This window comes from Branchiostoma floridae, chromosome 4 (genome assembly GCF_000003815.2).
Source record: "Branchiostoma floridae strain S238N-H82 chromosome 4, Bfl_VNyyK, whole genome shotgun sequence".
Taxonomy (NCBI): Eukaryota; Metazoa; Chordata; class Leptocardii; order Amphioxiformes; family Branchiostomatidae; genus Branchiostoma; species Branchiostoma floridae.
Window position 1 is genome coordinate 15,037,125 of NC_049982.1, and position 15,655 is coordinate 15,052,779.

Sequence of the window (15,655 nt, forward strand, 5' to 3'; positions counted from 1 at the left end):
ATAGTTAGACAATATTCAAATGCAAGAGAGATTGAATTGTATTAGACTTTAGAAGTAGAAATGTATATGTTTGGTTTTGTGCAATGACTGATAACTGGAGCAATGTACATGTACTTTCATATCTTAAGAGGTATCAGAATGCAACATTGGCTTTATGTGCAGGTATAGTTGACACATATTTAGACTGACTACAGGTAGTATCCAATGTATGAAACCTTCCATCTCTGGATTAGAGGGGAATGTGCTAGCAAAATATGACACTACTCACATTGACCAACATGCATACTGTGTTGCATACTGTGTTGAAATAGAAATTGCATCTAAATCTAACAGTTTGGCTGTACTGCTGAGGTTTATGAAAATGTAAAAAGACATACATATTCATATACACTCACTGTATATGAATATAGTGAATATATTTTTTTCTTCATTAGGCTTATTCATTTCACCTACTTATAGTGATGTCCATTTCCATGTCATGGTAATGTATCTTTACAATTGCTCTAATTGCAATTGGTTTGTAATCAAGTTGCAGCTCTTCCTGTGGGTAATATCTACATGTGCATCTGGCCTTGGCAGGCAGCATAGTTTCCTCCATAGGACTCACAATGTGCTTGTAATGTGCAGGGGGAAGGAAGCTGCAATTTGAAAGGAAGCTGATTCTGGAATTGCCTGATATCACAACTGTTGAAGATCCTTTTGAAAAGGAAAACCCTACATCCTGCTATGCTACCTTTTCCCTACAAATCTCGACTGGGTCTTAGTGTTATATACATATGTAGCTGCTACCATGGCCTGTACTTTTTTTACCATATAGTCAAGTGTTTGAACTCCAGTCTACTAGAGGGGGCTGAAGTCCTATTGAAGAAAGGACAGTGATCAGTAGGTGCCACACAATGAGCATATTATATTGACAAAGAATGCACCATACTTGGCAAACGAAAGACACACACATATGATATTGCTATAATGTTGTAAACTATCAAAGAGCAGTGACGCTTATGATACAATGTATGTGTTGAATCCTCAACCATTTAAAATCTTGATGTTCTATGTTCTTGTTTTTGCAGTCTGCAAGTCTTGCATCGTGCAGTACCTTGAAGAAAACAACGACTGTCCAACCTGCAAGCAGGTGATTCACCAGAGCCATCCTCTCAACTACATCAGGTGAGAACATTCATGTATTGGAACTTAAGAACTGTTTCCATTTTGTACTATTGCAAGTTCATGGAAGTTGAAAAGGCTAGGGAAGAAATATGTTCAGACTGTGCAAAACATTTCTGTACAGCACTTAATCAGCATAAGCTTGGGCTCCAATATGTCTGCTGCTTGAATTGATTTCTCAGCAGAGAGTTGACCCTGACACCTCTGACCTCATTGGTCAGGAATCACTCCCTCTCATCCTCAGTCTTGTTCTTTCTTGATGGTGCCGTCCCTGCAACCAGGTCAGGTTAATAACAGTGATGTGGATACCATGTCTAGTTCTGGCCTGTCACCACCTGACAGACTTCATTTTACAAATTGCTCCAAGCTCGAAACACAAGATGTACTCTATAGGCAGAATCTTTATGCACTGGTGTCTTCTGTAATTCCAGAATATTGGGTAGGGTTGTCTCCAGGACCTGTCCCTCTGTCCCGGGACAGAATATTACTCATAGGAAGAGACTAAAATTTTACCCTTCTCTTAAGATAAAATCCCAAATTCAGGACATAAAATTGTTTAAGATGTATTTTCATTAGTTTAGAATGGCAGACTTAACACTGAAAATCAACAACATGGGCTCCCATACAATAAGTGGGACGGAACAGTATTTAAAGCTCATGGAGACAGCTCCAATATTGGGTTTGACTAATGTTAATATGAATAAACTGATTTTAGTATAGGGGAAATATAATTACAGACTTTAATCTCTCTGCTGTGTTAATCACAGTAAATGTTGGCTACACTATTGGACTCCATCATTGAAGAGTTGGCAGTACTTCATACAATTTCCCTCAGAGGGTAGAAAAGTTCCAAAATGACAGAAGGAACTCTCAGTACTGTAAGGGACCAAATTTTTCTTTGTTTCGACATTATAGAACATCAGTTTAACCAAGCTGTTTCTTAATTGAATAGTCTGAGGTTTGTATTGATTCCAGGAGAGGGATAGATTTTGACTCTGCATCACCAGTAGCGTGTGTCTCATCGGGTGCCCTGTTAGAAACAGTCATTACTTCTGTGTCAGGTTGACCTTGAAGGAGGAGAGAGGTAGTAAAATTCTGTCTAATGAGATGCCAGTAAAAGTGTCAGGTTTGAGACCCTCTGCGCCATCTTACCCAGCGTAAGGCCTTTACCTTCTCCCTGCAGTGGAAAACTTTGAGCCTCTCCAGCGCCGTTCCAGTTGGTAGTGACTGATAACTGCACTATCCCTGATAGCACTAAAGTAATATTTAGCCCGCAGACATCACGACCTTCATTTTCTCTGGCTCTCCCATGGAATCTCCCCTCATTCATCATGGAAGCTGCCAGAGCAGACCTGACCCTGACATGAAGGGAACTGGTTGGTATTCTGGGGAGGTTCTGCACCACAGCTAATGTCCTGTGAGATCCTCATTCATCTGGGTGATTGACAGAGTTTTATCCTTTAGAAATGGATGGGAGATGTGTTTGTTTGTTTGTGTAGGGTATATTTCTATGTGAAAAGGGAGGTGTTTTGATCAGGATTTATGTTTGTTGGTTTGTTTGTCTTGGTGTGAGTCTGTATTGGCAGAATGGAAGGGGGAAGTGGTGTAATAGGTTGTACATTGAGAAGGAATGATTTCACCAATGGCAAAGTGAAAGAAATATGCTCATATATCATTGCTACATATTTGGGGAAGATGTTGCAGGAACTGTAGACTCCATCCCCCTAAATTTCTTCCTTCTTCCCTTCCTTCTTCCTGCCTAGACTCAAACATTGACAGGTACAGATTGAGATTCTCCCCCCTCACCGTGATGTCACTTTTAACTCAGTCACAATAACAAATATGCAAAATTCAACATGACACCAGATCTGATGCCACCATGGGGAAATCCCAGCATTTTACCTGAAATGATTGCTATAGATATAGATAATGCTTGTACGCAGACTGCAAGAAATTGCCGCTAATCCCTCTTTTGTTGGTTACTAAATAGCTCCAGGCAATGTCTGCTTTCTAAGGTATTATAGTATGGCAGCCTGTTAGTAGCTGTGACCTGTATGGCTCCATCCTGGACGTGCTGCTCTACTTACCTGTCAGAGCAGGGGATGATATTGTGATCAGCAATGTTCCTTGTTGGTGTGTAGTATAATAAATAATAATTTAAACTAGAGTTACAACATTTCAAAGAGACTATTTATAGTAAGGAATGATGTGCTTCCCTTGCTATGAATCCGAATTGCCATGTCTTAAACCTCCCCCCTCCTCATCATTCAGTTAATGGGCCAACTATTAGACATCATCTTCCTAATAATTATCATCTTAATATTATTATCAGATGCAAATAATATGTACAAGTAAATCCTCTTACAACAGTAAATCTTGTATTGAAAAACTTATTCATTTTGTTCCTGCTCAACCTCATTTTATGAGCAAAGTCTGCTATCGGCTGATTTACACATTGGTTGTTAACATCTAGATTGTGGATCTGTCAAAAGGCCTTTGTGGAGCAAGTCAGAGCAGTGTAAAATACATTGAAGAACCAAAGCCAAATGCCAGCTCCCATTAGAGACCTGCCACAGTTCTATTGGATACCCGGGGTGGATAATTTGATCTCTTCTTTGCCTGTGATGTGTGGTGGGCCCATTATGCTGCCCTGAGGGACCTGTCAAGTCCATGATCCATTTTACATCCTGAATTGTGCCCTGTGCTGGGTCAAAGCCTCATGCTGTTTGCAGTCTTTTGGGTTAAGGTTAGAGTGTAGGGCAGGACTTGCAAATGCAAAATGGGAAATCTTCAGGCCCCATACTCAGTCATATGAAAACTCCTTTTTGTGCCAGCCTTTTGTCAAATAGCATTCAGTCTCTGTTCATAGAATTTAGAAATGTAATTTTTTCTTTCAAACTTCATTGTACCCACAGCAATTTGGTAGTGGGCAGACCTGTAATTTACTATAGCAGACTCGTTCCACCATGAGAGATTTATACTGAGTTTATGGTTTTCCCTCCTATTCATCATGGCTTCAAGACCAGCTAGAGATTGCAGTTAGATGGGAAAATAAATCTGTAAGAGGCAATTTTGTCCAATTCCCAGACGTGAGCTTAGGGGAGGATAGCCATGCATTGGAATCATACTTTAGGCCACAGAGAGCTACTATTAGCCCAGAAGAAGCTTGGGAGGGATGTTTATCTGTGTCTCAAAATTACCTAGAGGGTGAAACTGTTATTTTGGTCAGAAACCTTTTAGGTCATAGAAGTTTCGTCTGTACACATTCATTGGGTCTGTAGTTAGAATTAGACATTGAGGGTACACTGTTAAAGCTTACTAGCCCAAATCATTGCACATTAGGGTACAAGACATTGGATAGTTGCTTACTGGAGTGGCTTTCCTCTATAATAGGACTGATGCCTACATTAATATTTATATGATGTATATCAATAGTATGTTCAATAAAGGTATACAGTGATTTGAGTGGATAGCCAACTGTTACACCACTGGGTGCTATTCTTATCTCTTTGACTTTCTTCAATAAGGCTGATTATACGTACCCTTTGTACAGGTTGATTTTGACCTAAAGACGTAAAGTTATGCCAGAACAGCCTGTGTGAATGATTGATGTCTGTGTGAGTAATTCTGCCTGATGAGAGTCAGAGATAACCTTTCCTCACAGCTCCACAGCACCCTTCCCACTGCAGTGATTAGTGTTTCTGACCTAATATTCCTATTAACCCATTAACCCATCACTTCTTCACTCCTGGGAAACCATGATAAAGGGAAGATTTGGGATTTTACCTGTGCTCTGACTTTTCTTGTGCCTTTGTGTGAGAGAGAGCAGTGGCGAATGTTTTTACTGATATTGTAGTATCTTGGTGTGATCTTGCGTGCACCATGGGGATAATTTCAAAGGATGAATGTTTTCCCTGTAGTGATTTACATGTATCTCACCAACATCGCAATAACTCTTCAGCAAGGTGAAAACAACAACTACTGCTAGCTGTTTGTCTTAGTAGCATTTTTCAGTATAAGTGCTGATTCTTTCAAGTTTGCAAAGCATACTCAAAAGTTCAAAAGGACCATGCTAACCAAAGCACATCATGTCACTATCTGAAAAAATATAAACTGATTAACTGATACAAAAAAGCATCCATGCATGCGTCCCTTGATACTGTATCCTGCTATGATAGCCTCTTCCTTCTTCAGCATGCATGCACAAGGTTCAAATTCCAAGAATGGCCAATACAGGCCCCTTTTCCTCGTAAAACTGGCAATTTAATGCTTGGAAACATAGCTGGACCCGGTCTCCGTTTGCATATCTTTTGCATTGATATAGATGGTGGATCATGTATAATATGTCTTTGGCCAGTGCATTGATCATCATCGTATATGATTTCAAAAAGGATCAGTTGTTTATTGTCGGGTGGTTGAGGAAGTGTGTAAACAGGTGTTTAATACGCAGGGAGATGTCTTACTACCTCTTACTGGTATTCTATGTTAGAAACAGTCCAAAATTTTTGCCAATTTGGATGTGTTCAGTCTGTAATTTTTCTCTAACGCATTCTTGCAGATCTATAAACATTCAAAGTTTAACAATTTAAGAATTTCACAATTCGTTTTCTCTTGTTCAGTCATAGGGACCATTTTATTTGCTTTAGAATGCTTTTTAATTGGTACAAAATGCTCACAAAATATAGCTAATGATCATATGTATATGGTTGGTAGCATTACTGATCCATTGGTAATTTTACTCAATGTCCAGTGATCCATATTTCAAAGGCAAACCTATTACTGTCTGCTCTGATCAGCTCTGCTGTTTACTGATCTTCTGGCTGTGTGTTAGTCCTGGCCAGTTTGACAGCTGTTCCCATGGCAGGATGACATTGCTGGAAGTTTTATAGAATTATTAATAAAGTTATTATCCCTATAGACCTGATGGTATACAAGCTATTCATTTTCTGCACCAGTAATACTGGGTTTGGTTGCCAGCTTTTGTTGCATCCACAACCATGATACTGTGTGCATTGGTGACTGTCAGTGTGTACCAAGCTTGTCAGCTAGTAAAGATATACTGCTGCACCACCATCACTTGACTCTAGTATGTATAATGGGCAATCTTCATGTGTGTATGTCATATCCATCTTCAATGAGTAAGCCAGCTCTTGCATACTGGGCTGTTGAATTATACTTGAACATACCCACAGGCATCAAGCATTACCAAGGAAACAAAGTAGCTAAAGCACAGACAGACAGATTAGCTTGGCCATGGGACATTTTCATTATTTTTCCTTCTCTTGGAAACATTTCAAACAAACTTGTTCATAGTCACCAGATAAGGCCCCTACTGTATTGCCTGCCCATTCATGTTGTTAATATATTGATTGCTTTTATCTCTTATCTAGTTCAAACATTGGAATGTTTGTTTCTATACTTGGCAACATAGCAACGTTGTGGACTTTGCCTCACGGCAACTTTACAAAGGCACATACAGCACGTAACTGGAGTGTCAACACTGATATTAGCATGCAATTAAAGGCACACTTAGGAAGCGATGTAAATTTTTGTGTTAGCACCATGCAGATGCAGCTATGCTGAGGTGTGGTCTCAGTATACATTGCGTTGTGAACCACTCAGCTGTTATGTGTACCTGTTCTTTATTTCTTTCTGTTATTTCCTTCAGGAATTGAATCATGAGTGTGGTTATTTTGTCTTAAGAAAAGTACAAAAATGTAGTAGGTCATTGATAGATAATCGTACAAGAACTACAGAATTACATGTGTACATGGCAAGGTCTGTCTTGTTATTGTAGTTCGGTAGCATGGACATCATCTGGACATGAACTGTTTAAGAAATCAGTGAGCAAAAGCACAATCCTTTGAAAAGAACATTGAAGTGAGCCTTTTTAAAGAATTGACACACCTGTTTTGTGATCTGAATACCATATTGATGGTAGTTGGTAAATACATAAGGTGCCAAGTTTTAAACTTTGACACAACTGTTGATTCAGTATTTATTTGTAGTGCCAATGGTCACAGGGATCATGAGTTTCTCATTGCATGTTTCCTCAGACAATGATAAAACACTGTGCAGGGTAAGTCACAAGTATGTTTGATCCAGTTGATATGACCCGACTAGGATTTTAAATTGACACTAGGATTAACAGTGTTGACCTTGTGTTTCAGCCATGACCGTACCATGCAGGACATTGTGAGCAACTTCAGGTGGCAAGTAGCTCAGTTTTCAATGGTAATCTCTTAGAACCTGTTCACACTGTGCAATTTGATTTTTGAAGTGCTCCCAAACTGCTTAAATTTTCTCCGTAACGGATTGTTTGCAAACCTCAGACAGGTAGTTTGAGCAGTTTGTGGCAAAACCGTCTCACCTGGATTGCACAGTGTGAATGTGAAGTGGGAAGATTCTGACTCGTAATTGGTTTGTTTTGTGGGTGTGACATCACATACAGGTACAGCAGATAGACCTTTAATAGCAGGTGATAAGCCACTGCAACTGTACCCATAACATGTCACTGATGCACAGGTTGATTCAGTATAGAATTAGAAACCTTTCAAATACCCGTAAATCCCTTACGCTATGTGACATGAGAGATGAGAGGGTTATCTGTCTATTTCTGGTAGGATGACATTCAAGATTGTCCCTGTTAGTAAGTAAGTAGGTTAAATGTCACTTAATGAGCTGTCAGCAGCTTCAGAATGTAATTGCAGCTGCAGTCATACAGCCACAGGCCATTTACAAATTGAGTTTTCTCCAGATGTGTGGATTTCTGCAAGTGCAGCCTCTACACCATACAAATTTGATTAAAGAATTGATGCTGTTTCTTATTTGGCTAGATTTCTTTCGTTACGTTCATGTAGCAAACAAATATGTCATGATTACAGGTAAATAATTATACAGGTATGTAAGAAATTGGGTGTTTGATTTAGCAAAGTTGTTTCACATGTATATATAGTAAGGAAAAGAAAGGATGCAAGGGTGAAAAGTAGTTTCCTCTTGCGTTCTATGTTACAAAAAGGGTGGATTCGTTGTTTTATCAATTGGATGGCTAGACTAGCCTAGACTTGAAAAGTGCAATTGTTGAAACCCCAGTCTGTATTTAAAAACTTAAGCTGGCTGTCTCAGTGTCTGGTTTCCCAAGAAGACTATTTCTAGTCCTGGTGGGGTGTTGTTCCCTGCTGTTTGCACAAGGTCTGCCCTGTCAGAACTGGAGGGAGTTTTAGTTACAAGTGGTGGGGTAATCTTATCTGAGTGTTAATTGTTGTGTCAATGAAGCATGCGTTCTGGTATTTTAACACTCCTGACTGCTGGGGGTCAGCTGGGAGGTTGGCTGGGGTCAGGGGCACCTATTGGGGGCGTGTAGCGACAAGGTTTTAACACCAGACCAAGTGGCCTCCTGAAACAGATTAATGCTAATGGCTGCAATTTGAGAGGTGCCACAGGAAAAGTTTTGCTATTAAAACATTATCTTCGGTGTGGAGTTTGTCTTTAGCTCATAATTAAAAGAGATGGGTGGTGATTGCTACTTTGTAATTGGGCTGTGGTTGGCTTAATTACAAGTGTGTCAGCATTATACAACAGACCTTAAGAGTGACAAAATGGACATGGATGACTTCTGAAATATCAATTTACACATTCAGAAAAAAGTTCGAAAGGAAGGGGGCAAGATAAATGTTTTAAATGAGTAATACAATAAATTGGCATGCAGTATTACAGGTCACAGTTGCTCTGTAGATTAACATGTGTTACATATACCCTTTGTTAATCATCAGTAACAAACCTGATTACAAAGTTGCTAATGAAAAGTGTTCATCTTCACAGCGGAGCTCAAGAAGCAGCAGGACTTTTACAAGAAGCGCGGCTTGCCGTTTCCTGGACAACCACTCGGTCAGTTTCTTACACTTTCATCAAGAACATTATTGGTCACTTCTTTAAGGTGTCAGAAGACACTCAAAAGGTGCAATCATTAAAAGTTTGATGGTTGGTTATTCACATACGAGAGAGAGCGCAACAATTTTTTTTCTCAAAGAGCAACACTTGTTTTGTTTTGTCAGACTGACTTTTCACCTGAGAGTAACATAGTATCATTGTGTGGCTGATGCACTCCACATAGATCTGAAGGGCATGTGTCAGTCACCCTTCTTACAAAGCAAGGGTACCTGATTTCTCCTTGGAATTGAGGAGGACAAGAAATGAGACCTCATCCCCTGTAAGCTGGCAGCATTACCAGAAGCCACATAAATCACTGCCTCTGCAGGTAAAAAGATGATGAGGTTATGACGCCCAATAACACGCCTGCTGCGCTCTCTTACAGCTAACCCAGCCATAAAACCCTTCCAGTGGTTACATAAGCCTCAAGACTCTCTCTTGAACAATCTAACTGTTCAAGTATTGAATTTGAAATGCCCTTGAAAGCCAGCCCGTCGTCATGGTCTATAAATTCTGGATGGAGTAAGATTGAGTTTATGGTATAACAGCCTGTCTGAACAGGAAAGCTGCATTAAATCAGACTGCCAGGGATAAAACATGCTCATTGAGAAAAGGGTATCTGGCTGATTGTGATAAAGTTCCTGTGGATGTAAAGCTGTATGGACCTTAGAATATGTAAAACAACTGTCACTATGCATATGATTTGTTGCTCCCCTTCCTCACTGCAAAACCAGCAAACAAATGAAGTAATTGGCAGCTCTTTCTGGAACCTAACTGAGCTTGTCATGGCCAAATTACTTAACTCAGAGATACCCGCAATGTTCCAGAGAGCTTTTAAGATGAAAGCAAATGGGTGCATCTCTCTTTAGATGCTTGAAGAGCTGCCATAGAGATATCTAAGGGGATTTGTTCGGCTTTTTCATGGGACTGATATAAAGAATCTTATGGGAAGTCAAGTGCAATTATGTTGAAATGGATGGGCAAGACTGCAAAGCTGTGGACTAATGGGCAATTTGATTTGGGGATCATCGTTAGTGAGAGGTGAAGAAAAGACATGTCAGATCATTATTTGTCGAGAAAGTTGTTGTGATTAACCAGAAAACAACCATTTCTTAATGGGGAGATGGGGCATTGTTAAATGCAAACTAAAGGTTAGAAATTTAGTAGCAAAGATGTAAGATAGAAAGATGTCCACAAAACAGGTGTATTTTGGGAAGACAACTGGTTGGTCAGAAATAAAGTCATGTACGGATGTGAGAGCCTTGGTACTATTCGTGTTAGTTTTTATTAATAGGCAAAGAAAACAAAGATGGTAGTGGTACCCATGCAACAACTGTGAAATGAGTTTTGCATAATGTTTCCTAGATTCTAAGAAAAGGGGAAAGGGGGAATTCAGAATTCACCTTTGATCAGCAATTATATAGGACCTCTGAAAAGTTACAGGATCAGTTCGTACATGTCTCTGTGGCCGAGCGGTAATGCAGCCCTGCTGCTTGGCCATCTGGGTCCATTTCCGTGGATCCTTTCGGCCGGGATTGATCCTAGGGTCGTTCAGCTCAGACATGTTGTAAGGGATTGCCATCGTCTTGAGGAAGGAACATAAAATGGGGGTCCCTTCTTGGAGGAGGTGCCTTAAGCATGTAAACGGCCTCATTTGGTACCTACTGGCCGCAATAATAAAGCAAGATGAATTAAATGCTGTTCTATGTCATTTCCAGATGGTGAAGAGGACAGCAATGGCAAGTCCACTGCATCCTCCTCCAAGTCGAAAGAGGATGAGGACAGTGACTATCATCGCAGTGATGAACAGGTGGGTTGTTCCTTACAAAAAGAGGCAGAAAGGAAGTCTTTGCCACACCTTACATGTGCTGTGCTGTTTGATAGGTAAAAACACTAGTCATTACAAGTCAGTCAAGGCTTCCTTTCAGTTCGTTGGTCCAGACTAACAAGCTGGAACATACGTACCTGAAACAATGCCCTGAATGACATTTGCAGAGACCAACATCAGCCTTGTGGTAATACCAGCTAGTGTGAATCCAGGTTTTGGGTCCACACTATCCCAGCCCGCAGGTGCCCAACCCTGGTCAGCTGTCCTGCACAGGGTTAATCAGGGCAGCATTAGGCATGCCTGAGGTCTAACCTGTCTGGGTAATTGAGGTCATGATGAGAAGGAATCAGCTGCATTACTCTGGATCAGTGGGCAGGGATAGGCAGTCAGGAGGAAGACTTTGTGGATAGAAGGCAATCCTGGCTAGTGGACCATGTTTAAATTGTGTTCAAGGAATTGATGTATTGACAAAAACAGTATATCCTGTTATTGTTATTTTGTTGGTTGCAGGTGAATATCTGCCTGGAATGTAGCAGTAACAGAATGAGGGAGCTGAGGAAAAAATTTATCCGGTGCTCATCGCAGGCGACCATCAACCACCTGAGAAAATTCATTGCCAAAAAACTGGAGCTCAAAGAGCACTCCCAGGTATTTCTTATCACACAATGATTAGAGGACTCTTGCTTTTTTGGTCTTACTTTGAAGTGGTTTATGTAATGATCCCTTATACGCTCTGTAGCACTAAAAATCTTCATATTATCCTCACATCAACCACTTTCAAACTGCTCTCAACACAATCTAACACTTGATGATGTTTTAGTTCCTTCTTTTCAGGAACAAAGACATGAGATTCACTATGAAGTCTCTTTCTCTTGCTACACCCTGTCTCAAGGGCACATTGAAACTGTAATTTGAGTAATGAGGAACATTTATAAGCCTATTATTTGCAGATTGATTTAACAGTTAAGTCACATGTGTTGGTCATTGTAACCTATGTTTTTTTGCATTCAACACTTTCTAAAATATTGATCTACTAGTATTGATCCTTTTTGATTTATTTTGATAGGAATGTTGCTATGGTTTCATGGTTTCCTTGCTGCCCTTCAGTATCCTTAAGTACAAGCCATTTTTGTCAGTAGGAGACCTGGCAGGACGTGTCATGTGCTTTGTTCAATCCAAACTGTTGACCTGACTCTTGTCATCTTCTACGGTACTGCACACCTTAGCTACGACTTTCGTCATGGACAATGATGTCTGATGACTGACATGTGACTAGATCTAAATAGAGTATGCTGATCATACAACAATAGCAGCCATGTGACTTAGGTTATTTTTTCCCCAAGCAGGTGGAGATTTTGTGCAACGAGGAGATTCTGGGAAAGGACCATACGCTCAAGTTCGTAGCCGTCACACGATGGAGGTGCAAGGTACGTCCTGTATACTGTATCTATGCTCCCGACCAGCATTAGGACTCATAACGCTATCGGTGGCAACCTTCTGCCCATTGATATTAGCTAACATTCCACCTTTCACACATAGGCAACCACACCCAGCAAGTTCACTTGTAAGCTGCTGCAGATGCAAGCAACAGCAAAACAAGAAGTCAAGATACAGATCTGAAGTCATTTGATAATAAGCCCCACCTAGTCTGTATCATTAGATTTTGTATAGCTACCAACAGACCACAATGCAATGTGGGCTTTTATGGTTGGTCTCTGGTTTCTTCCAAGTGTTCCTAGATTTCATGATCATGTGGTAATCATGAACTTGGGACAGTCAGTGATAGTCAGTTAACAGTAGTGCAAATGTCAGACTAAACTCGTCTGAAATGTCAGAAACAGTAGGCTTGTATCCAATGTGTGATACAAGTAATATAATTTATTTCCAAATGGTGGAATAAATGGTGCAGACAATGTTCTAAACGCCAGCAACTGTTCAGCCTCGATTCTCCGCCAGAAACACCATCATTAATATCAATCTTGGTGGGCAGAAAAGCCATAATGGAACCACCAACCTTCCAGCTTCCCTGGAAAAATAATCCTTAGATTTATCAAGTACTGATGCTGGGGATCTGAGGCATGACAATCTCATTGTGCATGGAGGATTTGTCATGGCTGGGGATCGTTTCTGAATGTGGAAATATCTCAAATATTTAGACTGGAAAGTTGTAGATTGGAAGGTGAAGGATTGGACAATAAGTTTTTGAAATACAGTTTATATTTTGCATCAATTAAACCAAATTGCTTTAACCATAAATGGCATGTTAGGGATTTCATTTGTAGATGACAGAATTGTTGAAGCAAACTTTTAAATTTGAAGCTGTGATATGACTGGCAATGTGTAGGATACTGACGTTTGTGGAAAGGGGCATGGTCACAGTAATTGAAAGGGTATTTAAAACAAACATTAAAATCAGAATGAAGCATTTTAGGTTAGAAAGAAGCAACAGAAATGTTGTGAGATTAGATGATTGAATATTTTCTAAAAATCATCTATCATTGTTGAAACTAGCAGGTTAGCGGTTAGTCATTTTGTTTGAAGGGAAGGTTGATGTTTTGTTGTGGGTAGGAGTTACATGTACGTGTAAGTGATTACAGTTTGTTAGGAAACAATATACAACTGTTGATACACCCAAACTAATCCTGTAATGTAGGTGGCTGGGCCAGGGAGTTAGCTAGCTGGGGATGCCTCTAAGACTGCACTTCTGTAGTGTATTACTCTGCAGTATAAACATGAATCAAGTCAGAAGGAGAGGTGTTGTTAGATGTAAAGAGGTATTACCTTTGACTGATTGCTGTTGCCAGCTGGCTGAAAATGGAAAGGTTGCTCTGACCTTGCAGTGCTGACGTGCTATCTGTCAAGTTGTTCTGTAGTGAAGGAGAGTCATTAGGATTTCAACAGGCACCTTGCTATCTGGAGAGAGAACTTCATGCCTGCCAGATGAATATGTAAGGCTATGCAAACCTGATTCTGAGGTAACATTTGCGCTTTCAATTCAGCCAGTTGCCCCATAAAACCAAGAAGTTGATAAGAAGTATGGAAAGGATGTCTTGTATTATTTTCCTGCTTCTAAAGCTTGGCAATGATTTTGGAAATGCCTTTGTTCCGTTCTGTCCTTAATTAACATTCCTAAGAAACATACTTTTTAATTGTGCAGTCACACCTGGTTGTGAAGGCCAGGTGTTGCTGGGACAGGTGTGTGTTTGCATGACTGGTACATGTAAGCATGACAGTTTCCTCTGGCAGGAAAGGGCAGTTAGGTGGCAATTACATCTGTTAATCAGCAATTGACAGTTGGTGATTTGTTAGCTTTTAACAGCTACAGTACAGATAAACTGTTGAATGTGAGAAATTTGTAACAATGAAGAGTTTTCCATTCCTAAATGCATTTTATGATGATTACATGAATAGGCAGACCCTCCTGTATGCAGAACATGAGCAACCATAGTTGAAAAGTTCATGTTTTTCAAGCCTTTCTAAATCCATAAGATAAGGAGAAAAATGCCCTTCTCCACCTATTGTCACATACCAGACACCAGGCCAGTCAGTAGTTCCCATGGGGACGGATTTTCAAACCTACCATTAGGTATTACCACAGCCTTGGCACCTGGCCAGTGACACATACAAATGTAGCTTCTGGGGATGGTTTATAATTTGCTTCATTTCCCTAAATGCTTTTCCCTGCTATTACCTCTGCCAGTGATTTGGCATGGATGTTATATGTTTTGCCAGCATTCATTGGTTTGTGCATGTATCTTTGGGTATTTCTAGACAAGAGGACCATTACTGAATAATATTTGAATGTTTATGAATGTGACTTTAACATGTTTAGTTACCCTCATGCATGTAGGAATAAGTGATTGGATATTAGGAATATCAATTCCTAATGTGGATCCGTAAATATTTTGGGAAATTCTTAATCTTTGTAAATAGTCCTAGTTTTATGTCCATGTTACATGTTGGAAAGAATTTTCCTATCTCTGGTGGATGTGCAGCAGTAACCTCAGCGTTAGTGATGCACCTTTCCACAACCATTTATAAACCATATGGATGGCTCCCTGTAATCGTAGTGGGAGGTGCTCAGGCAGCTTACTTGACATATCACCCCAGGCTACCCAGATTATAGGACTAATCTATATGGATTGTCTGTGCTGACACAGGCATGTAAACAGCTCTATGTATGGCAATAGCATGGATAAAAATAAGTATGCATATAAAAAACTAGCCAGAGCAATTAATCAATTCTGAAACAGTTAATTCTGCAAGGTTTTTGTACGTCTTGCTGTCCATGTACATTGTACATGTGCATGTAATTCTATGTTTTTGTTAGGCCTTATGACATTTTGTACCTGGATAATCAGAATGCTAACATTGAAGGGGGAATATATTAAATTAGATGGGATGAGTGAATAGAAATGAAATATGATAAACGAAATGATTAGTCTCATTTTACATATAAAATCATACGAAGTGGTCACACCTTATCAACATTTCTGGGTGAAATAGAATATTTACAGCACATCAGTTTGCAGCATTAAAAGACGAGATGTTTGCTTCATATACACATATATGGTTTGGGTTGATTTACTGGCTATAGTCCTGCCATTACACACACATAAAGCTGTTATTATCCACCAGCTCCCCCAAAGTACCAGACAATTTGAGGCCTGGTCATAAAAAGGATGGTACTCTAGAATGGTGAGGTAGAGAGTATATGTGATGGGGGAAGAGAGA

General features: G+C 39.9%; 1 protein-coding gene across 1 annotated transcript in view; it reads left to right on the forward strand.

The window, feature by feature from the left end:
• Positions 1-12,405, forward strand: part of LOC118413588 (polycomb group RING finger protein 3-like) — a 45,600-nt gene extending 33,195 nt beyond the window's left edge. Inside the window, exons 3-9 of the mRNA XM_035817115.1 lie at positions 1,071-1,167; positions 7,335-7,398; positions 7,497-7,500; positions 8,971-9,051; positions 10,812-10,903; positions 11,432-11,569; positions 12,268-12,405. Coding sequence (XP_035673008.1) covers positions 1,071-1,167; positions 7,335-7,398; positions 7,497-7,500; positions 8,971-9,051; positions 10,812-10,903; positions 11,432-11,569; positions 12,268-12,390 — 599 coding nt within the window. The 3' untranslated portion in view covers positions 12,391-12,405. The remainder of the gene's footprint in view (positions 1-1,070; positions 1,168-7,334; positions 7,399-7,496; positions 7,501-8,970; positions 9,052-10,811; positions 10,904-11,431; positions 11,570-12,267) is intronic.
• Positions 12,406-15,655: the final 3,250 nt, after the last annotated feature.